This window comes from Phasianus colchicus, chromosome 25 (genome assembly GCF_987193195.1).
Source record: "Phasianus colchicus chromosome 25, bPhaCol1.hap1.1, whole genome shotgun sequence".
Classification (NCBI taxonomy): Eukaryota; Metazoa; Chordata; class Aves; order Galliformes; family Phasianidae; genus Phasianus; species Phasianus colchicus.
The window spans coordinates 1,833,521-1,856,752 of record NC_143460.1 but is presented as its reverse complement, the minus strand read 5'-3'; the positions used below and the strand labels follow the sequence as shown (position 1 = coordinate 1,856,752).

The 23,232-nt window shown below is 43.7% G+C and overlaps 1 protein-coding gene across 1 annotated transcript in view; it reads left to right on the top strand.

The window, feature by feature from the left end:
* ILRUN (inflammation and lipid regulator with UBA-like and NBR1-like domains) overlaps window positions 1–21,499 on the top strand; it is a 31,624-nt gene extending 10,125 nt beyond the window's left edge. The window contains exons 2-5 of the mRNA XM_031605749.2: window positions 1,771–1,925; window positions 6,219–6,416; window positions 8,790–9,118; window positions 17,842–21,499. Coding sequence (XP_031461609.2) covers window positions 1,771–1,925; window positions 6,219–6,416; window positions 8,790–9,118; window positions 17,842–17,877 — 718 coding nt within the window. The 3' untranslated portion in view covers window positions 17,878–21,499. The remainder of the gene's footprint in view (window positions 1–1,770; window positions 1,926–6,218; window positions 6,417–8,789; window positions 9,119–17,841) is intronic.
* The last annotated feature ends 1,733 nt before the right edge of the window (window positions 21,500–23,232 follow it).

Sequence of the window (23,232 nt, the reverse complement as noted above, 5' to 3'; positions counted from 1 at the left end):
ATTAGGAAGAGAAAGAGCTGTATTGCTGTCTGTTATCCTTCTTACAATACCTTTTACATTGGATTGCTGTAATGCAGGAAGAAATCAAAGTGAAAACTGAACTCTAGGCTGTAGTGTTAGCTGGTTGAGTGAACAGGAGGCTCCTGGCACGGCCCTTCTGCAAGTTATGTAAATCTGGTGTGGTGTATCAGCAACAGGCGGTCAGTGATGTAAAACGGAGCATTTGTCTCTATTTATTGGCTAATGTGGCACGCACCCTTCCTGCAGCACTGGACTGAGCTGTCTGTTTAAATATAGCCCTGACACTCCTAAGTAGAAAATGCCTCAGGCTGAATAATGACTGCTGGTCCGAAATCCAGAGTTGTAAATGTGCAAGTCTTACAACAGGGCGGCTCTGGGTTGCTGTGTGAGCAGCAATCAGTGATGCTTCTCTCCCATGCGCTTCTGATTTTACTCCATGTCTCCCTATTACTTTTTTTTTCCTTGAGCACTGTAGGAATTGAACAGGAGGCAGTCTCTTTGCTCACCGTTTCAAGGCTCTTTCCAGCTGGCAGGCAGTCCAAAAAGCCCTGTGTTTGCTTTTTCTCAGGGTCATGCTGCAAATGTTTTTCTTGTTTTCGCCTTGGCTTTCTGGCTTTGGTTTAGACACATGACACTCCACCAAACAATACTAACCCACAATAAATCACCATTCCCATATACTGCAGCTTCTCCTATGTGTCTTCTGTTTTAGGTGGTGATTCCTGGTTCTGGAAGGTTTTCTTGTCTTTCTTAAAAAAAAAAAAAAAAGTAGCTCTGTAATTACGAATAAAAAAGCAATTGCTTTGCCCATTGCTTCTGGAGAGATTTTACTCATCTCCATCCTCCCAGCACTTACTCACAACATGTAAATTAGGGCCACAACCTCCCAGACATGCGTAAACAGAGGAATTACATGCCTTGCCAAAACACTTACATAATGGCACAGTAGTATATCGTGGAATGGCAGCTGAGACTCATGGATCCTCTTCCTGTTTGACTGTTCCTCTTTTCAGAATAATTACCGTTTGAGTTTCTGCTACACCGTGACCATGAATCAATAGCATTTGTGGCTTTCTGAATGTCTGTAATACATCACAGGCTTCCACTGTCATTTGTTTTTATTCAGGAAGAATGCTTGTCTCAATGGTTTGTAAGTTCCTTTGAGCCATGACTATCCAGAGACACCTAATGATTAATAAATAGTCTTAGAGTGCTCATAGCTCTTATGAACGTATGTTTCAAAAGCAGCAAAGCTTGAGTCATTATCTGTAGCTGCTGATTCTCTTTAGCCTGCAGAATTATGAGAGTGTTCATCCTGTGGTCTTTTGGACCTTTCACACCAAAATAAAGTGGAGAATTTGAGTCGTCTTGAAGTTAGCCCAGGAAACAAGGCCAGTAAGGAAGCAGCTCTGTTTACACGTGGTGCACAACACTTAACTCACTGTCTTTTCAGCTTATTGTCAGGTCTCAAGAGAGAGCTAATGGCTCAAAGGCCTTACAGACTCTTAAGTTCCAGGTTTTCAAAAAAAATGAGAATCAGGCTAGAAATGTTGCCCTGAAGTAGTGTCCATGGAAAATAAAATGCTGTATGTTGAATTTGGATAGCTTGGAAAATCCACGCAATAGTGATGGAAGCTTTAGGAAAGTGCAAGCAGCAGAACTAATATAATCTGGATAATATATATATATTTAATTGTCAGAACCTGATCCTTCTGTGCTTAAGATTATAAGCTGCTTTTTGCTTTCTAGGAATCTACAAGCAGCCATTGGAGCCTATTATGATTTTGAGAGTCCAAACATCAACGTACCCTCCATGTCCTTTGTTGAAGATGTCACCATAGGTGAAGGGGAGTCCATCCCTCCTGACACCCAGTTTACAAAAACATGGAGGATACAAAACACAGGTAAGTCTATCTGACTCGAGCAAAACCCATGTAATGTGTATTATGTGATAGGGTGGCAGATCTAATGGAAGAGATGTTGCTTAAGGCAGTAGGTTCGCGTGCACCTACCTTGGTACAAAGCCACGCTGCAGCTGAAGGAGGTCGCCTGCTGACCTGTCTGCATTCCCCTTCCTACGTCAGCACTTTAGGTTTTGTGGCTGGTTGTGGAGCTGTTCTTCCTCCTGTCATCACAGAAACAAAAGCTCTAGGAAGCTTTTGGAGGAAGAGGCATATAAATAGCAAATGAAGTACTTCTCTTGTTTTGCTTTTTGTAACGGAGGTTAAATCTGAAAATAGGTTGAGAATCCTTAGCTAGCTTTATGTTCACTTGACAAATGGAGTACATCTTCAAGTCACTTAAGAGAGAGATTCCTTTAAACCTGGAAGCCTTTCAGCTCATGGCTGGCCTATGTATGTAACCACTACGTTTCATTACTCTGTTTTTCTGATTGCCTGCCATTTGGTGGTTGGGTTCTCAGTATTAACGTTCTCTGTGGATGCAGTGATGCCACAGTCTGAGAAGAGGTACCCTTTACTTTTTAATGCACCTTTGGCAGAATGGCTTTTTCATGCTTCAGGAGAATGCAGAGATGGAGAGAGCACATCCCAGTATGAAATAAATCAAAGCAGTGGCTGCAATCTGGGAAGTGAGACTAGGCAAAACCCCTTAATCTTTAGGGATGTAGTCAGAGAGATCTGAGGATGCAGAGGGAAATACCTTGTCTTTGACTGTTGCAATGACAGGATGTTGCATGAATGTTTAACCTGTGTGTCTGAATTTAATTGACCTGGTTGCACTTTTGTGAGGAAGAATGATAGCACGACAAGGTGTAACACCATGAATCATCATGAGTAACATACAGCTGTGCAAGTGTCTTTACTTGAAAACGACTGCAGTACTCAGTGCTGTAGAGATTTGTGCTAAATACTGCAGTGTAACAAAGGCTAAAACCCTATTAAAAATCTGAGTATTTAATCAGGATGTTGGAGGTGAGAAGTGTGCATGTAAGAACACTGATTTATAAGCATCATATTCTAGAAAAAGGATTTAATTATTTCAATTTTCTTCTGCCTTTTTTGACTTAGTACAATAGAAAGGTAACGGAGCTTGCTTGAACTCCTGTAATGTGCAAAATTGACTGGAAAACTTTTATAACTGTCTCAATCAAGTCTTAAAATGTAGTAAGCTTGACAGATCTCGTTTCTCCACTATTAGTATCTTAAGTTGTATGAGTTATGACTACACCCCCTACATAGCTCCTTTCAGACTCCTCCTTCTCTTGTTCTTCTGATGTATTCTTTCTTGAATGCAAATTCAGCCTTAATTTAACATCCTTGTTCAAGCCATTTTTCATTGTTTGTGGTCTGTTTGACCTTCTGAAATCCATGGGCCTGCTGAAATGAGGAAAAGAAGTTCATCTTGACTCACGAGCTCCTGGCGAGGCCAAAATTTGTTTTGGCTTCTGTGTGGGTTAAAGCCCAACTTGTTAAAAGTACATCTGTGCTTGAATACTGGTGCTAGAGGCCAAATCTTGTTGAAACCATGCTGTTGAGGCATGTTTTAGTTAAATGCACCTCCACATACTGTGTTGTGACTACAGTTTAAGCAGAACCAGGGCATATTACAACCATTTTAAGGTTTAATTAAGATATAATATCAAAAGACTGTGGTGTTTCTAGATAATATCTGCTTGTTAGGCAGATAACTGAAGTAAAGCCAAGGTTTTTAACAGCTCCACAGGAGCCCTCGATTAAATGATTTCAGTCCTAGAACAAGAAATACCTGAGGCATGTGTCACCCAAGCACTTGGTGTCTGATGAGTATGACAAGTACAGCTCTGGGAGACTGTCAGTTTCAGGCATGCAAGCAATAAGCCAGGTTCAGACAGGTTTTTATGTTATTAAAAACTAATACCCTGCTCTGATATCTTCAAGGATAGTGCTTGGCTTGTCTGCTCAAAGTCTGGGCCGTATAATAGAAGCAGTGCTAAAAGACCAGCAGAATTTAAGTTGTATTTCTTCTTCCTACACCACCCCCAGCTGCTGCTGGCTCTGCATGCAGGACAGTTACTGCAATTCATCATCTCCTGACAGATGAGTGTACTGAAATAGAATGACATAATCATCTTCATCAGTGACCTGGATGGAGGGTTAGAGTCCACCCTCAGCAAGTTTGCTAATGATAGCTGGGAGGAGTGGCTGGCATATTGGGAAGCTGTGCTGCCATTCAGTGAGACCTGGATGGACTGGGGAGCCAGGCAAAGAGGAACCTGATGAGGTTCCACAAGAACAAGTGTAGAGTCTTGCACCTGGGGAGGAATAACTGCATGCACCAGTAAGGTCAGGGACTGCCCTGCTGGGGAGGAGCACTGAGCCCACAGTGTGCTCTTGTGGCCAAGAAGGCCAGTGATATCCTGGGCTGCATTGTACAGAGTATGGCTAGCAGGTCAAAAGAAATGATCCTCCCCTTTTGCTGTGCCCCAGTGGGGTCACATCTGGAGTCCAGTTCTGGGCTCCCCTGTTCTAAAAAAGATAGAGATCTTCTAGAAAGAGCCCAGGGGAGGGTGACAAAGATGTTCAAAGGGTATGAAGCATCTCCTGTATGAGGAAGGGCTGTGATCCCTGAGACTGTTCCTTCTGAGAGAAAGCTGAGGGGGAATCTCATCACTACTTATAAACATCTAAAGTGCAGGAGTCAGGTTGGTGGGTGTGGACTCCTTTTAGTGGTGAGCAGCAGTAGAATAAGGGGCATCGAGCTGAAGTTCCATACTGATACAAGGAAGAACTTCTGTGCTGTCAGAGTGATGGAGTGCTGGAACAGATTGTCCAGAGAGGTTGTGGAATCTCCTGTATGACCTGCTGTAGAGAACCTGCTTTAGCAGGGAGCTTGGACTCGAACTCTAGAGGCCCTTTCCAGCTCCTACAATTCTATGATTGATTCTTTTTATGGGGCTTATTAATTGCAGCATTCTACGCATCTTTGATTCTTAACTGATAAAAGTCACATTGTTTAAACTAAACCCTATTGCTGGGCTGCCAACCTTCTCAGAGGAGACTTCATACTTGACTCCCCCATGCCTTAGTCTGAGACCAGCTAATCACTCAGCTTTTCTCTTTCAATTACCTCCCTATCTCTGCAGTGTTTCCAATTGTAGCATTGTGTGTTCTCCATTCTGAATATCCAATGTTATTAGCTCACATCTTTATTTCCTTGCTAGATGGAGAGTTCCATAAATAAGAATACTACTAAAAAGCTATTGCCAGTTTCACTGAAGCATCCACAGGGATTAAATTAGCAGACAAGCTGTTTTGCATCCTTTGCAGGATGCTCTTGGAGGTAACCTGAGGTCAGATCAGCATCCACCACTCTGGCCTCAGAATAGACTTTGAGTGGTTCCAAGCTTCTTGGTGGTTCTTCCAATTAACTGTTTCCTACAACCTTAGCCAAGCAGAAGGTGTTCTCAAAGACTTTGGCCTGCTGCAATTTGGAGAAGAAGCAAAAGAAAATTCTGCTAAGCTTTTTTTTGTTTGTTTGTTTGCCTCAGTACTTGTTATCTTTGGAGGAAACGGCTGTGTTTGCATGCAGTAACTGCCTTCTGAATCTATCCAGATTGCCAGGTCACACTGTCACTCCCAGTATCTCCAGTCTAAACACTGTTCTCCACAAATCACATTTTGCAAGGCTGAGAGGAAGGGGTGCAATTCCTTTTAAAAAACAGTACTAGCTCTTCAGTTGTAATTCAGAGTATGAGTTTCTCTTGGGACTAACAGGCTGAAAAAGGAGTGAATGCCTGAAAGAAAATGCTTCCAGCACTTTGAGATAATAACATACATTTTGATGTTGAAAACCTCAGGAGCTACACGTAGGAAGGCAGAAATGAGGAAAAGAAAAGTGTCTTACCTCTTTGTCTGTAGTATGAAGTGAATGTCAGTTATGTTGATTTTTTTTTCTTCTGCAGCTGTTGCGCTGTGACTTTGAGGATTTTCCTGCCTAAAGAAGAGCTAGAGACTATTTCAATAGAAATGTGATATTGCCTGCTGGTTACAAAGTGGACCAGCTAAACCTTATCTGAAAATTGTATTCTTCTGTATCCATTGCTGGCTGTGATATATATATATCTTGGTATTCCTTTAATTGTTCAACAACTGCACAACTGTTTTAAAAGTGTTTCACCCAGTCTCATAAAAATGAACACAACATCTTTTCCTGATGCACTGTTGCTAATTTTTTTTTTTTCCTCTGCTTAATCCCAGGGACAGAGGTATGGCCTCCAGGAGTTTGTCTGAAGTATGTTGGGGGAGACCAGTTTGGCCATGTAAACATGGTAATGGTCAGGTCCCTGGAGCCCCAGGAGATTGCAGACGTCAGCGTTCAGATGTGCAGCCCCAGCACAGCAGGAATGTATCAGGGACAGTGGCGAATGTGCACTGCCACAGGACTGTATTATGGAGGTGAGTGATGCCTTTCCTGGCACTTCTTCATGATATTCCCATCATAAACAGAAAGGGTGCTCCTGTTCCCCTGCGGATGCTCCCCTGATAACAAAGTGATAATCTACCCATAATCTTTGTGTGATTTATTGTAATTGCTGTTGGCATGACACTGTGCTGTGCAAAGATACAATAACCAAACTAACAGTTGTGGACTGACCTTGGTTTCCATATTGAAAATGTTGTGCTCTGGTGGTCTACTAACTACTGCAGTTAGATCTGAGATAGAATGCTTGCCTTCAGTGAGCTTTGACTAAAAGCAGAAAGGTAGAGAGGTCTGCCAGCTCTGAGACTAAATATAGAAAGCAGAGAAAGCATCAAGTGAGCTGCCTTGTTGTCTTGGTCAGCACAGAGCTGTTTTCTAAACACTGGAACAAATTGCAGATTACACAAATCTCTTAAAAACAAAGGAACTGGTACAGTTCTCCTTCTGGCTCTTACCCTGTCAGAATTCTTTCAAGTTTTTCAGTGCTGATCATCACAAACTACATACAGACAAAATCTAAATGGTATAAACCCAATCTGACAAGTTTAGGAAAAGTTTACCAAGTTTATCTATTAAAACATCTACTGTGAACTGGTTTTCTGTGTTCAGAAATCACTTTTTGATAATTTTGTGCAGTGCCTCAGGCTAGCCACCAGCATCTTCATTCATTTGGAGTCTTTTAGTCATTTTTAGCCAGCTGTAGTTTATACTGAGAACAGCTTTGTGTCTGTTTTGGCAGTTGGGAGTGTCCCAAGTACATGGGTTTTGAGTGAGAGATGTTAGCACTGGGAGTCAAAAATAACTCTTTGCTCCATTTCTTTGGCAGAATTGTCAGCAGGAGTAAGGCTCTGCTGTGTTGCAAGTGGATGCAACTTGTCCTTGAAATGTGTGCATAAATTAGGTTGGAAGGTAGAAAGGCCTGTTCAACTTGCATTGCCTGCCACCAGCCTGTGTGTTTATTAATCCAAGGCTTTCCTACATGCCAACAAACAAACAGCTTAAGATCTCACTAAATTTCCTCAAATTCCCCACTTTGAAAGAAAACCACCTGCTAATTAAAATCTTGTTGGCAAGTAAGTTTAGAATCAGAGCTGCCTTTGCTTAATGCTTAATTTCCTGAGCTCAGGTCCAGCAGGAAGGTGAGACCCAGGGCTGTTGTGCCTGCTGGCTGGGTTTTGGTCAGGCCTGCAGCAGGGGGAGCCAGAAGTGCTGTGTGGGATTTGGGTGCTGGCAGTGTGCTGTGCTCCTTGAGCAGCAGGGCTTGTGTAGGGTGGTATCTTGCTGTCATTAATTGGGTTACAAAATGCAGGCTAACGAGCTGCCTTCAGGTGGTGAGTGACTGGAAGGAGTGTTTCAGTGCATGAAAGCTGTCTGAAAGTGGTGGTGGTAAAACTGCACAGAAGTGTCTGCTGTCTCTCTCCCTCCCCCACACCATTGGTGACAGTACAGAAGACCCCCTTGTAGGCCAGCACGGTGGGAAAGCTGGAACCTGAGTGGTTGAGGTCCTGTTATTAGATCAGCTGAGATTAGCTATTGCTGTTGTTAATTTTCTAGCTCCGTGCAGCAAAACAGAACGGGAGCACATTTAGTGAAGAGGTGGGGAAAAAAGCAGTAGAATTGAATTTGGACACGTACCAAGAAGTGGGTTTATGTGAATATGCCGTAGTGTTTGCATGGAGTACAAATGAATTAGTAAGCAGAAAAACAATCTTATCTGTGTACAAAAGACACATTATGTAAGAACTTATGTACATTCTTATTCTAACCAGTAGTTTGCAAACTTGTGTAATAGTTTACCAGTCTAGATAGGTGTCCACCTGCTGGAGACATCTTGGAACTAGAATAGAGATAAATTAATGTGAACTGCAATAAATCTATTTATTTTCCAAACAACCCTTCTTGGTTTTTAAGAGCCAAACCTTTTAATGCAAAACAAAACAAAAAAAAAGACCTTTTCTTTACTAGCAGAGCAGATTGGCAGTGATTCTGTCTGGTTCTTGTTTCAGTCCTGCTGTGTAATCTCGATTAAAGTCACTTACAGTTTTCTTTTTTCAGTGCATCCTGTTGGTAAAGTGAAATATGGAGTTTCAGGATGTCATGTCAGCTTGTCTTTTGCATGTCCTGTCCTGGTTCCTTTAAATTCAGTAAAACTGCCTTGGGTTTCTTGAAAGTTTAGACTTGATTAGTGCCTAACCACAACTTCTGATGCTCTATGAAACGTGTTAAAAACAATCCATTTTTTTTCCTATTGTAAGGAATGAATTCATGTCCTGTTTTTTTTTCTCCTTCTCTCCCCGTCTCCATAATCTCCATCCAGTAATGACCCAAGTGTCTTTCCTTTTCCTCAGATGTCATCTGGGTGATCCTCAGTGTGGAAGTTGGAGGACTTCTAGGAGTAACACAGCAGCTGTCATCCTTTGAAACGGAGTTCAACACACAACCGCACCGCAAGGTAGAAGGAAACTTTAACCCATTCGCCTCTCCACAGAAGAACAGGCAACCAGATGAAAACAACCTAAAAGACCCTGGGGGTTCTGAGCTAGGCACAATCAGCAAAAACACGTGGGGGCCTGCTCCTGACCAAATTGAACAAGATCAGAATGGACTGTCACAAAACTCTGTAAATCTCTCCCCCAGCAGTCACTCGAACAACTTGTCGGTAGTGACATACAGTAAGGTAGGTGCCCTGGGAGAACAGGAGAATGGGTAGGTGATGAGACTGTCATGTATGTAATAGTTCTTCATTACAAACTGCAAAGCCCTTCCCTTCTGCTTCTGCCAGACCTGCTAAGGAAGGTTTTGAATTTGACTGTCCGACTCTGCCAACTCCTCATGTTATATTAAAATACTTTTGCCTCTAATAGACTCTACCAGATCCACCTTTTCTTTTTGTTTTTGCTTTGAGTCCTTCTTAAAGTTTATATAATCTTGTCTGGGTGCTGTAACTATCAGTGGCTGGAGCCTATTCCAGCTGCATGTGCAAATAAGTCAAAATATCTCTCAAGATGTGTTCCTGAGTTTTACATAATTAAAAAGAGAGAAAATAACCACACCTTCAAAACTTGAGATTAACCAGATGACTTCTGTTTGTTTTTTTTTTTTTTAAACTGGTGTGGAGAGACTGCAGAGCTCAGTGTTTTGGTCCCAGAAGCTATATGTCAGGAACAGTCAGAGGACTATTGTTGTGTCCTTGTCTTGTTTATAATTGTAGGTGACTTTTAAATTATCTTTAAACCTCTCTCAAAAGCTTGCTTGGTGGATGCTATAAGAGTCTGAGTGATATTTTGACTTTTTATTTGCTTGTGTGTGAAAAATGAATTGCAGGATTATTTACAGTTCAGAATCCACCTGTTAATGCAGCCAGTATGTGTAGGTGTGTACTGTCTTATGTCAAACTAGTTTGATTTTTAAAATCCTTCAAAAATGCTTTACTGTACTTTAAGCAGGCTGTGTAGGACAATAACACTTGGTTGCTGAATGACTTAATAAAGCCCTAATGTTAGTTCACCTACAGCACTTTAGTTCCTAACTGGATGAACTCCCTGTCCTCTACCAGCGGATCATATTTTAGTGTCCTACTTTGCACCAGGGCTATGCATTTTTTTAACTAATGGCATGCATGAGAATAACTATCTGACAGGCTACAAATCCTCCTTTTTGTGTTTTGCACCCCGAAGATCAATTTTTAATAAGCTCTGTTGGCTTCTGCTTCAGCATTTTCACTCACTAGAGCTGAAATGGATGGCTTTGGAAATAAGTAAAAATAAAGTCTTTCATCTATCAGCTCAAATAGAACCTGGATTAACGGTGACTGAAGGTCACTGCTGTTGAAGAGTTGCTGGATGGCAGTGAAAACTTTCATAGCAGGGTTTACTGGACAGATGGACTGTTGTCTGCCTTAGCAGAGGCATCCATAAGTTTCTTTGCATAAGCTTCACCTCAGGAGCCTTGGATGGAGGGTGCTGCCCTGCTGTTATTTGTTGTAGATTTGCCCAGCAAAGTTTGGTGGGGAGGGGGATGGAGTTACTAAGTTACAGCTTTGAAATGCTGGAATTGCTTAAACCTTTCACAACTTAAATACAAGGTTCAATTTAGATGGGTGGACTCCCTTCTGTTTTGGTGGTCAGCTTTAGACTGGAGATAACTTTTTTTTAAAATCTTTTTTCCCCCCTTGCCTGTATTCTGAGTGCAGGACTTGGCAGTTGATTTGCACTTGCAGGTGGATAGATGTGGAACTGCTAAGAGATGCACTTCAGAGAAAGCTCCTGCACAGAAATCCTGGAAATGGGGTTTTGGCAGTAATGTGGCCTTTGATTTTTTTTATTTTTTTTTCACTAGGTCTCTCCCTATGGAAAATTCCTTGCCCTTCCTACTGAAATTAAGGTGACATGAGTGCCAGGAGGTTGGGTGTATCAACAGGCTTTCTTGGCTGAGGAATAGTAGAATATTTTGGCTTTTCTAAGGAAGAATATAGGAGTAAGAAACGTGCCTATTTGAGATGCAGAGGACGTAGCATATGCCAGTTATACTGCAGAGAAGAAAAGCCAGGGAAGAGACTGAGACTACAAAGATGCTCTTGCTAAATTTAAGAGAACTGGTCTAGCTAGTAACCCAAAGTTCATGAACATTACTCTTATGGGATGAATCATTATAACCTAACCCCAGACATAGGGTAGGTGGCCCTCCTTCTCTTCTTGTTCCTCCTTATTCACAGCATGTGGGTGGTTTTGGGGTAGCTCTGAGGTAAGTCTTGTTTACTTTTAGAAGGGATGACTTCTGGAAAGAAGATGGGCTGTGTAAAAGGTTCATTGATGTATTTTTTTTGAGGTCTTTGTCTCTCACAGTGTTTTCTGTTTGTGACATAATACAAGTTAGGTTTTGTTTTGGAAGCAATTATTAAAGGTAGGTGTGAAGATGAGTCTTGTTCCAGACATGCCCTTTCTGTCCAGGGCAAGAAGCATTATGCCACAGGCTTCATGCTCACCTTGGTACACTACCTGTGGTACCACACTGTCTCTGTAGTGAACAGATCTCAGTAGCTTTGACATCCTAGCTATTTGGTCTCATCTTAGACTGTCAGGTGAACACGTTTGCCTTCCCTGGTTTAGGTCTTGCAGTGTTGTGTGCCTCCTTTTTTCCCAGAAAGATATGGAGCTTTCAGGAAGATTGTTTTTTACTTAAAAAGGAGTAGTGTGTGAGCAGCTGAGGCTCACCTTAAGTGGGTAAGGGCTTGTTGAGGTGATGTTAGAAGTATTAAACCACCTGATCAGCAGGTGGTGTGCAGCTATCTCTGGGTAAAAGCTCTGTCTCATAGCCTGCTTCAGCTGGCCCACTTCCCCCTTCTCCCTAGAGCCTGGACCTGGACTGCTGGTTGAATGGAAGAAAGAGAACTATGACATTTGGAGCCATTGTCTTGTGACAGAATAATGATGTGAGAGGCTTGATTTCAAGATCTGGAAACAAAGATTACTCTGGGTTGGCTGTCTAGATACTTGGATATAGGATACTTGCATCTTATTTAACTTGGGCAGAACCTCTAATATTTTTATTTCCCTTCATGCCCCCAGATAGTGGATTGAATTCCTAGTCACGTTTAGCACACCGTCTGGTGAGATACAGTAAAGAGGGAGGTTAAGGTTCAGTTAAGGCCTGTGTCTTGTATTTAAAAGGGTTATAAGCCCTTAATATTTCTCAGATTGGTGTGGAGGCTTCCCCTCTGCAGAGAGATTGTGAAGGACCCCAGCCACACAGCTGCATGAGACCATGAAATCCTGGAGATGAAATGAGCTGTTTCTGGTGGCTGCAGTTGTAAAACATGTTAGAAGTTGCCAGACCTTGTCTGTATTAGTTCTTGCTCTGGTGCAGCTGAGCAGGTGTGACTTGTCCTCTAAAATTCCCCAGTGGAGCCAGGATCTCTGTGATGCTGATGTGCCATCTGCTGCTGAATGAGACTGGTATATGAATGTTCCACACGTGGAAACATTCAGAGAGCTTTTCTCCAGCAGCACAAAGCACATGGTATGGATGCTGTGCTCAGTGAAACAAACTTTCCTAGGGAAATAAAAGACTGTTCTGTAAGCAGATAAGATGAAGCCTGTGACACAGTCAAAAAAAACTGAGTGTGGTCTTTATTCCTGCTGTACTATATGCCTTCCCTGGGTCCATCTTGCTCACCTTCTGAAATAAACTGCTGGAAGGTAGATCAGGGTCTGTGTTCAGGGCATTGCTTGAAGCATGTTGTTGTTATATCTATTCCCAGTGGAGTTTTTTGCATGTTCTTAAAATCAAACGTGCTTCAAGTGCAGGATAGGATGCTTATCTCAGGATAGGGATGAGCTGTATTAGAATCCAGATATACCCATGCATGGGTATTTTACTCTCCTCTTTGGCATCGCTTTCTCTCTGTATTCTCAAGAGAGATGAGGCTAATATAGTTTCCTTCTATTTACTTGCTCCTGTCTCATAGCAACACTGTGGAGGTCACTGCTGCTCTCTTGTGACAGTCTTTTACATTAAAAGCACAAGATGCAGTCTTCTAGAGCCTGGGGAAGTAGAGTTAAATTCCTTAACAAAGAAAAGAAATGTACAGATTAAATGTCTAAACGAAGATTTGAAGTGGATAGCCATATACTGACATTCATGTTGTATTTGTCACTTATATGAAAAAAGTATATAAATCTGTTGCTGAGTTTAGTTGCCTGCCCATGTGAATTGAGGTATTGCTGCTTTCTTTGTAATGCAGAAAACTGCATATGGAAGTTCAGACCTGCAAAGATTTGCCCATACAAAACAAGTTGCTTGTCACTGCCGTTGCAAAAGGCATTCTACAAGTTGTCTGATGCTAATCTGTTCTGTTCATTGCTCATGCTGTCTTAAAAGGTGATGTAATACAAGCATATTTGGAGTTCAGAGTGCCACCTTATTTCCCCTGCTGTATTTATGCTCCCCATCATCATTCTGTGTGCAGCTGAACTCTGATCTGTGCTAAATTGCAGTTTTATATACCTAGGGGAAACCAAATCTCCCTCTGTCCTGAGAGCCTTCTCACTGACTTCCCCTCTCCAAGTCTAAAAGCTGCTGCTGCTCCTGGAAGTATGCTTCTTCCAAACCAGGACACTCTAATTGGCATGTTTCTGGAGTACCTCTGTCAACTTCAGATAGTTTCCAGTGGAAAAAAAAAATCCTGTTTGGGTACCAAACTATATTTGTAGGTAAGGAGGATGCCTCAGAAATGTGTTTACTTCCATGTAGACAAGAAGCTCCTTCTATTCTGCTGTCTGGGCTTTAAGTTGGACTGGTTAACACATGGCTAAATTGGTTCAGAGCAAAAAGGGGAGAATATTGGACTTGAAACTACTGGAGGTAGTCCTTGACAGCCACGCTGCTGCATAGCACATGCGGGTTAAATTGGCGCTGCATGAGCTGGTTTGTTTATCTGGTGAAAGACTAACATGTTTGGGTGCTGCATGTTAGCTCATCCATGAAAACAAACGGTCCGTGTGCTTTTGGCCTGTGGGAAATGTGGTACATTGCAATTTTAGCTTAACTGTGCTCCGTTGCAAGCCACCAGTTCCCCTGCTTTTTATCTCTGCAGACTAAAAGCACGCCGTTGATTAAGTTACAGGAGCAAAGTTGTTGCATGGTAACTTAATCACGTAGCTGAGCCCTCGTGTCCTTCATCAGCTCTGTACATCTCCACTGGCCCTGTAGTGCTTGGCAGCTGTGCATCAAACTCCTGTCTCTCTTCGAGTGTACCTCGTATTGATCTTGATTCAGTTACAAAGGTGAAATAAAGATAGCTATTTGAAAGCCTGTGTTGTGATGGTTTATGGAAGATTAACTTAATCTTGGTTTCATTTCAGTGCTAACTAAAAAGTCTCTGCTTTTTCACAAGTCTGTTTGAAAAGGGAGTTGAATGATTCTCCTGTTTATTTCCTCACATCCAGGTGCTGTGGGTGTGAATGTGGAGGCTTTGCTGTGCTTGTCTGGCCTTTCTTCTTGCATAAGACCATAGCATTTGCTGAGCAGAGCATTTAACTTTCCTGATCTCAATTCCCTTTTAGACAATAAAGTCAAATGATTACTCATAACAGTTTTAATGTACAATCTTTGCTTGAAAAAACAGGGTCCTCTGTGCTCGTGTATTTGTCTTAATAGCCAGAATGCTTTCACCAGCAAGTTAGCAGTTACTTCTGTGGAAGACACTGGAAGAACTGAAAGTAAATTTGCAAAGCTGCAGCTGAGCTTTTCATAAAAACAGCCATCTCATTGTGAGAATAGAAGGGAATTCACCAAAAATAGCGTGAAACACTCCAGCTAAAATAACTTTGGGAAAACTGCGTTGGCATGCAGAATTATTTTTGCATGTTTATGGTGTGAAATCTTGCATACAAGGGATAATTATTCTTGGAAACGTCCTATAGTGGAGGTTGGTATTTGCATTGCAGCAGTAACTGCAGGCTTTATGTACGAGGATGCTGTTATCACTGTTCATTGAATAAATGTAATGAGGAACAAATGTTCTGCAAAGAGCTTGCACCTTACTGAGGAAGAGGAAAGTATTCTTCCTTCACAGAAGGGGGTGAGAGTTTCTTGCTGAAAGATATCACAGGAAGGATATGCCCATAAAACACCTGCATAAAATTACTTAGATTGCTGTTCCTTTCCTAACATGTGTTGCTGTCCCCAGGTTTTAACCAAACAGAAAAGCACAGAGCTTAATGAACTGCTTTAGGATGCAGAAATGTGATTTTTAGAATCATTTGTTTTTTTCTCCCCCCCCCCCCCCCCACATATCCAGAACTTGAACAAATGCTTCCTGCCATCAGGAGCCTAATCTTCCTGCTAGGTTAAAACAGATTATTTCTTTCCATGCAGGAGGTCTGTTAGGTCTGATGCCAAACCAAGTTGCCACTGCCTTTAAGAAACAAATCTAACTCTTTGTAACTTCTCATATGTCCTAATAAATCCCGTAGGTAAGTGAAACTCCACCAAGAGCTCCTCAGATGCAGTGTTGCATTATGGTGATCCCATGACCAAAGACTTTGGGCTCTTTCTTTGTGATGAAATTCACTGCATGAAGAGAAGTTATCCTCAGTCAGGCTCTGAGGCTGCCCTTAGCACTGCTGCAATAGGGAGGAGAGGAGCTCAGCTGGAGATGTCAGCCTGTCAAGTGCAATGTAGCAGGCAGCACCAAGCTTTGGGTGCTCAGTAATCAAACACTCCAAAGATGAGCAAAACCCTGTTAGCATAACAGTTTAGCTTTAAATTACATGCTATGTAATATAGTATTTGGAATTCCAGAGGCTTTCTCTGAAAACAAGGTTGATATGCACTGTGCTGGGGCTGCCTCTGTGTACAGAAAGGCTGATGAACTCTTCCCATGTCTGACTGAAGCAAAGCAGCTGTGCTGTGTGCTAATTAATTGTGTTAATTCTTCTGTGCCATGAGATAATACAGGAGCCTTGGTTATGGGATGCACAAATGAAACAAAAGAGAGGTTTTGCCCGTGATAAATGGAAGTGATGGGCTCTGCTGTGCAGCAGGCAGCACCCAGCAGAGGGAGCAGGCAGCTGTTACTGGAGAGAGACCACTGTGGGGTTGGTGAGAGCTTGCAATCACTGCCTGCAAACAAAGCATTCTGTGCAGGCAGTTGTAAGGTGAAGCAAGTCCTGGCAAATGTCTGCACAGGTAATCAGCAGCAAATCCTGCCTTCTGTCTGTAGGTACAACAGCTGAGTCCCTTTGAGATGAGGCTGCTGATGATTGGTGTTTTTAAGGCTGTTTTCATCCCCTGTCCTTTGGTTTGTGTGCACGTCTGTGTGCCTGTTCACGTTATTTTAATGCAGTTTCCCTTCTGCTCTTCCTCCTGTTGATAGCAGTGATGGTATTTTCGTACATGCTATCTCATACTGTTAGTGGGAGCTCCTGCTTTCAGAGGCGAGCTGTTGTGGAGTCTGTTGGGTGTTATCCCTTGAAGATAACACAGACTGGGGATGCAGCGTTTTCCTAGAGCTGAGGTGTGCTTGTTTTCCCATCACTTGTGCACATTTCCCTCTGCAAGCAGCAATTTCCAGCTCTCTGCTTTCTTTCCCGTATTTCCCAATTAGTTTCTAAGATGTCCTGTTTAATTGCTAATCCTCTTTGGGCTGAATTTTGAGAGCTGCTGGTAGATGCTTCATTTGACCATTGCCTTGTATTCTGTCATTTGATATATCCTAAAGAATTAATTTTTTTCTCACTAGCTGTATCAAAATAATTGGCTTTGATAGCACCTGCTTTGTAACAGATACCCAGCGGAGCTCTTGAACTTTTGCAATGGATCTTAAGGTAGTGCAGTTGGTGCTTGCTTTATGTGAGTCATGTTAAAGACTCATTGTTTCGTGGCCAATGCAGCAAGGTTGTTAGGGAGCTGCAGCAGAACATGCAGGAAATGATGTTTCCTTTGAGATTTTTCCTGTTAAAGGTGAAATGGTGAAAACTTGAAGTCAGAGCTTCCCTGAAAGACAGAGGATGGCTTTGTGCTAATTGAGCTGTCTTAGCAGCAAGCCAGCCAGGGGATGACCTGAAGAAACAAAGCTTCCAGCTCTGATAGTGAAATACAAGCTTTTCCTCCCTCCTCTCACTTCTGACCTGAATGTATACCTGGATCTTAGGGGAGGGTTTGGCGTGGCTCTGACCTTCATCCCTGTGACAAACTTTCTGTGGGATGTGAGATCCATTGCCTGCCTGCTCACTGCTTTGTTCAGCTCTCCAGTGTCTCATCAGGAACAATGGGAATTACAGAAAGGAGTTCCTGTTAGCTGGAGACTTGTCACTAGATCTGTCAGGCTGCTCACTTCAGAATGTAAATGAGGAGACAGTGGCTTCCGTAGTAAGCTTTTAATTTTTTTGCTTAAATGTTGTGGCTGACTTTCAGTTGTAAAAAAAAAAAAAAGTGTATTGTTAAGAAGTGCACATGATGTGTGTGGATTTCAAAATGCTGCTTTTTCTTAAGTAGGCTTTTCCATCAGTTATGGCCTTACTGTTTGCTGTAACCTTTACAACAGACTTGTGAGACCGCAGCTGTTGGCCTTGCAGGGACAGTAGCATCTACAAATGGCTTTTGCTCTGGTGTAGAAGCTGTCAGTAGTTATTTATGTGGCCTTGTAGCACCTGAGAAGCGTTTTGCCTGGCTGTTAGCTGGCCTAGATAACACCTGAAAGAGGTAAGTGGGTGGCAGCTGTTGTGTCAGGGGAGAGCAGCTCCTTTTGGAGTGTTTTTAAGGCTGGACAGCTGGGGCTGTTGCTTTGATGGGCGATGGGTTGCATCCAACGTAGCAGCACTGGGATGGGATGGTCGTTATTTGTAGGCGTGCGTTTCTTGCCTGTTGAAATTGATCATGTCTCCAACTTTCTTTCAGGGTTTCCACGATCCTTATCCCTTCGGACAGTCTTAAAACACAAACACACAAAACGGGTATCGGCAAGAGGAGAATTTAACAAAGAACTGACTTTTGGGGGAAGGGAGAGGGGGATTCATGTGGCAAACAGACACAGCGTGGACCCCCCTTCTCTGCCTCCATGTTCTGGATAAAGAAGAAAAAAAAATATATCAAAAGCCCAATAACTTAAGACTGTTTCCGGAGGAAAGATCTCAGTATGCATGTGTGAATGCTGAATTTCAGGAGTGTTGTTTAATGCTATGAGAAGGAAACTATACCAACACCATGATTTTGTTTTTTTTTTTTAGAAGTCATTCTCACACAGAATAATTAGGTAGCTTGAGAAGAGAGAAAATGAAATGAAAAAGCCATCTTTTTAAAAAAATTTTGCCTACGGAGCGGTTGTAGTTTGAGCAAATGTTTAATTTGTTTCTTTCCTGTTTGTATTTTTTTAAATAAGGGACAGCGTGCATTTTTGTGGAACTGTCATGTTTTGCTTGTTACCCAATGGACATTTGCTTGGCATCTTCTGGGGGTTTGTGCAGTGACTTCTTTGTGTTGGATGTGTTTTAATGGCAGGTTGGGTCTGTACCCAGCTCAGCCTTTTTAATTTCACCTTCTGCTTTTATTTACCCACTTCTTAATTCTTTTTGTGTCTTTATTTTTTTCCTTTTGGTTTGAGTGTTGCTGTCAGTTGCCCTGCTGAGGATCAGGTCTCAGCATCACAGTTGAAGAGAGGGACTCTGGGACTGGGATAGGATAACAGGAGGGCTCATTTCCCTTCCTCTTGTACATGAAGTGCTTGTATACACAACTATATTAATAAGGAACAGATTTATTAAAGTTCCAGAGCTGTCCTATGTGGTTAGCATTTTAAAATACTTTTTTTTTTTTTGTTAACTCTTGATGTACAATAGCTGTGCCTAGAGCAACCAAGCAAGTGTATTGGTCCTGTGCCAAGAGGAAACTTTTTCTGTAGCTGTAATTCACTTGCTGATAGTCGCGAAGCTTTGCGAGTCACGTCCTTATTAGTTTTGAATCTCCCATCTCTCTCATACAGTATAAGTTTGAATTCCTTTCTCCTGCTATGAAGCTTAGAGGCTAATTCTTTGCATTTTTGAATGTAGAGCAAGAGTTAGAATCAGCAGCTGGATTCCACTCTGTCGCCTTGTATTCATTCGCCTTTATCGTCCTGGCTTGTATAGCTTTGAGGCTCTCACCTTTTCAACGGGCTCTCCAGGGCTTGTTGCTGGAGGAGGACTTGCTCCTCTAAAGATACGGGTTGCTCTCTTGTTCCTCCAGTGTATCTTCATGCAGTTATTGATTGGAAAGCCCAGCGTGAAGGGAGGGGGGGACGGCCTTGTGGGTTCCTGAGGGACTGTGTCCCCACAGGTCCTTCTGCAGAGCCACTGACTTACCAGGGTCCTGCAGGCCAGAAGAGCCAACTGCCAAAGATACAATGATATGCAAATACCCCACAACCTTCTTCCCAACCTTTCTGGTGCAGACTCCTTTCAGAGCAGAGCGCAGGCTTGCTGCTGCACGGTGTGCAGCATTTTCTTGATTTGTTTTGAATGGGGGATCAGTTTGCATTGTAGCTGCCAATCAGAGCACACAGGTGCTTCTTGTGGAGGACAGTGGGTCTTCTCTGGAGCCAGCAGAGGAAGAATTGGACCTTTGGGAGCACGTGTGGTTTGGTGAACGGACCTGGATCTATGGCAGCAGCTTGCTAGAGCTGGGTAAGTGGTACAGATTCAGACTGAATGTGCCCATGGAAGGAAGTGCTGCACTGCCTGGTGCCACTGCAGTGTTTTGTTCTTGTCCTGTAACATCCTTCTGCCCTGATGAAGTTGTATTCTCTTAGCATTCAGTCTAGGGAGTAATTTGCATTGCTGCATTGTAGCTTGGGCAAGTGGATTCTTCCTCTGCTCCTTCCTTTCTGAGCAGGTGGTTAATGTGCCAAGCTCTGAAGGCACGAACTTGACCATCACATCTACAACACTGCCACTGCCCTTCTGAAAGCATCTAAAACACTGCAGACTGCTGTTTGTCCAGATGATGAGATGATTCCTTATCTTTATTAGCTCCCTTTGTCAGCTGTGTAATGGAAGGGGGCAGGGGAAGGAAATTAGACCTCAGTGTCATACAGCAGCTGGTGCTGCAACCTTTGCCTTGTGTCAGCTGGGAGACCCTTGAGCCTCAGATCCCCCCACTTCAGCTTTCTGCTCCCAGGCACGTCTGCTCTTCGTGTAGAGAATGGCTGCCACGCTTGTGTTCCTGTGCTGCTCCTGCTAGGAATGAATCTTCCTTTTCGAGAAAAGCTTGCATGATGCACCCCAAGTAGTCCTGTGCTTTCCCACTCAGAAGGCATACTTGTTCGGCACAGATCTGGATTCTCTCCTGGGTGTTTTCAATCCACGGTGTCCTTGTGGCAAGAGTTGCTTACTCCAGGGTGTGCAGAAAGGCAGGGCCAGAGCTGAGGTGCTGCTGAAACCTGCAGCCTCGTGCTGCTCACACTGCAGCTGTTCCCTGGTGAGCTGAGCATAAGCACTCATCTGTAGGAATGACCTCTGAAAACGATGGTGCAGAGCTGCAGGTGCTTTGGGAGTCAGGGCTGTAACCCTTGCTGTGACAGTGAGAGAACACTGAAATTACAGGTTGCTCTACCTCTGGGTTTTTCCTCTTGTAAGAACTGTTTCTCTGAGGCCAAAGGTGGTTTTATCTCCTCTGGTTCCTTGAAATGCAGTGATACAGCCAGCCCTCAAATTGCTCTTGCTGTCAGCTTTCCTGATCTTAAATAGAGAGGTCTGAGATGTTCAGGTGTTGTGGGGGGATCCGTATCGATTCCTCTAGGGCTGATGCATTCAAACTCGTGGAGACTTGAACGCCAGACAGGTGAAATCAGTGGCATGGCTTGTCAGGATTGCTGCTGGGTTGTGCTGTGCTGCAGCTCACAGGAGCCAGTCGAGGTGGGTTATGCACACACAGCTCAGGCTTGTGAGAAATAAAGAGGAAACCACTGGGAGGCTGCATCACCCCAATGGGGCTGGCACCCACCAGTACAGAAGGCTGCAGTGACAGAGGCTGCAGCTCCAGTCTCTGATTAACACCCATCTGTCCTGAGCAGGAGAAAGAGATCTTCCTCACCCACAAAAAGGAAAAATGCTGCAATACATCTCCGCTCTCTAAAGTTGGATCCCTGTGTTGGGCACCAGCAGTGGTCCGTGCAGCCTCTGCGAGCCCAGGAAAAGTCAGAGCACAGTGGAGGTGGGAGTTCAGCCCCAAAGTCTTCGTGCTCTGCCGGGGGTGGGCTGTGCTGAGCTGCAGCATGGGGACAAAGCTGCGTGGGCTGGAGAGCAGCCGGAGCCTGCAGGGTTGGGAATGCACGCTGTCCCACGTCTGGGTTTCTGTTGTGTGTTTAATTTCTTTTCTTGTGTGAGTGAGTGGGTGGTTCTGCAGCCTGTCTATTCTCTCTGGGGGGAGTGCATGTGTAGAACAGGATGGTGTGTTGCCTCATTGAGTCTGGGAGAAGTCCTACGATAGCACATCGGGGGTAAAAAAAAATAAATAAAAAGGAAGCTTTTTCCTTAATGTATAAATGAATATTTGTATGATTAAATTAACACAGAAAAAAATGTTCTGTGGCCGTTGAGAGTTTTATTGAAGCTGAAAAAAAACTTCTGAATCTGTCATCTTACAGTTAAACGTGCCCTTCTTTCTCCTGTCCCCAGCATTTTACTAAGGCAAATACGCTCAATTCTCTCTCTGCCTTTCCTCCAACTCGCTTTAAAAAGAAGAAATTCAGTGTGTGCTGAGTTAATCAAACTTCCCAGCCTGGGTAAAGGTGTGACGAGTGGCTGAGCTCCATTCTGGTGAAAGGTGATGGGGGAGGAGAGCCTGTGAAGGATGGGGGGCTGTCCTGGGAGCTCCCATTCCAGGAGGGTGCCATTGGGCTGCACTGGGTACGCAGTGCAGGTACCTGGGGTGGGAGATGCTGGGGGAGAAGCACTAAGGGAGGGTGTCTGGTGTCCCCGTGGATGAGGGCATGTGAAGGTCCTTGGGGCCACGTGCACTGTCACTTGGGCTGGTGGCATTTCCCAAGCCAGGCCTTTGCTGCTCAGGGCACCCAGCCGAAACATTTGCCTATATAAACTATATTCTGGAGCAGCTTAGGTAAAGCTGATCTCTTGCTTACATGTGACTTTGTTACTAATCCTTGCAAGAAACCTCAATATGTGTGTGCTGGGTTTGCTTTTTAACATTTGAATAAGTGCCTGGAGCTTTCATGTGCTGTTTTAAGCTTGACTGAAAGCCTCACAGGGAACAGACATCCTGCTATCTGTGCCTATGGGTATTTATTTTGTACCACGAAAAGAATGCACCCCTTGAGCTCTGGCTGCTCACGGGTGGCTTTAAAACAAGTCTATGTTTGGATAGGTTGAGATGCCTCCCCTTTTCTCCCCCCACCAAACTTTTCATTGACTGCTTATTTGCTTGAAAGAATCTGTTTGTCTTTAGGGTTGCAACCTGTCAGAAGTTCACCAGAGCAGGACAGTGTGATCACACCTCCCTCCTAATGCTGTCTCCCAAGCAGGCAAGAACCTTTTCACTCAGAGAGTGGTGACACACTGGAACAGGTTGCCCAAGGAGGCTGTGGATGCCTCATCCCTGCAGGCATTCAAGGCTGGATGTGGCTCTGGGCAGCCTGGGCTGCTGGTTGGTGACCCTGCACACAGCAGGGGGTTGAAACCAGATGATCACTGTGGTCCTTTTCAACCCAGGCCATTCTGTGATACCTGCTGCCATTGCTATAGTGGAGGTCATCTCACTGCTGTGGCTGCGGCATAAGGAAATCCTGCATCATCCCTGGACCCATCCCTACACCTTTGTGCACATGTGGCTCTGGTGGTATTTCCCCCTCCCTCCCCCCCCCCCAGGTGGGGCTCCTTCTCACACTTTCCATGTGTGGAAACAGCTTTGGGTGGAGGTTTTCTTTGGAAGCTTGCTGTGAGCTGTAATTTGTGTGCTCAGCCCGTGCGTTAATGGGAAATGGGCCAGTTAAGCAAAAATGATTTAAGGGAACTTAATCTCAACCATATCCCATTCATAAAACAGCTGAGTAAAAGCATGCACTGAAAACCAAGTGCAGCAGCAGATGGCACACACAGGTAAGCAGCAGCATTGTTTGCTCCACCACATATTATGGGATCAGGGCTGGCTTAAGAGCTTGGTGTGTTCCCTTATTTTGTTTACATCTTCATCTGCAGTAGTGAAATCTCCACCATACCTGGGCCTGGACTGGAGTAGATGCCAGCAGAGGGAGCTGAGTGTGTTCCTCATCTGCAGCCTTCCGTGGTGGGATGCTGCTCT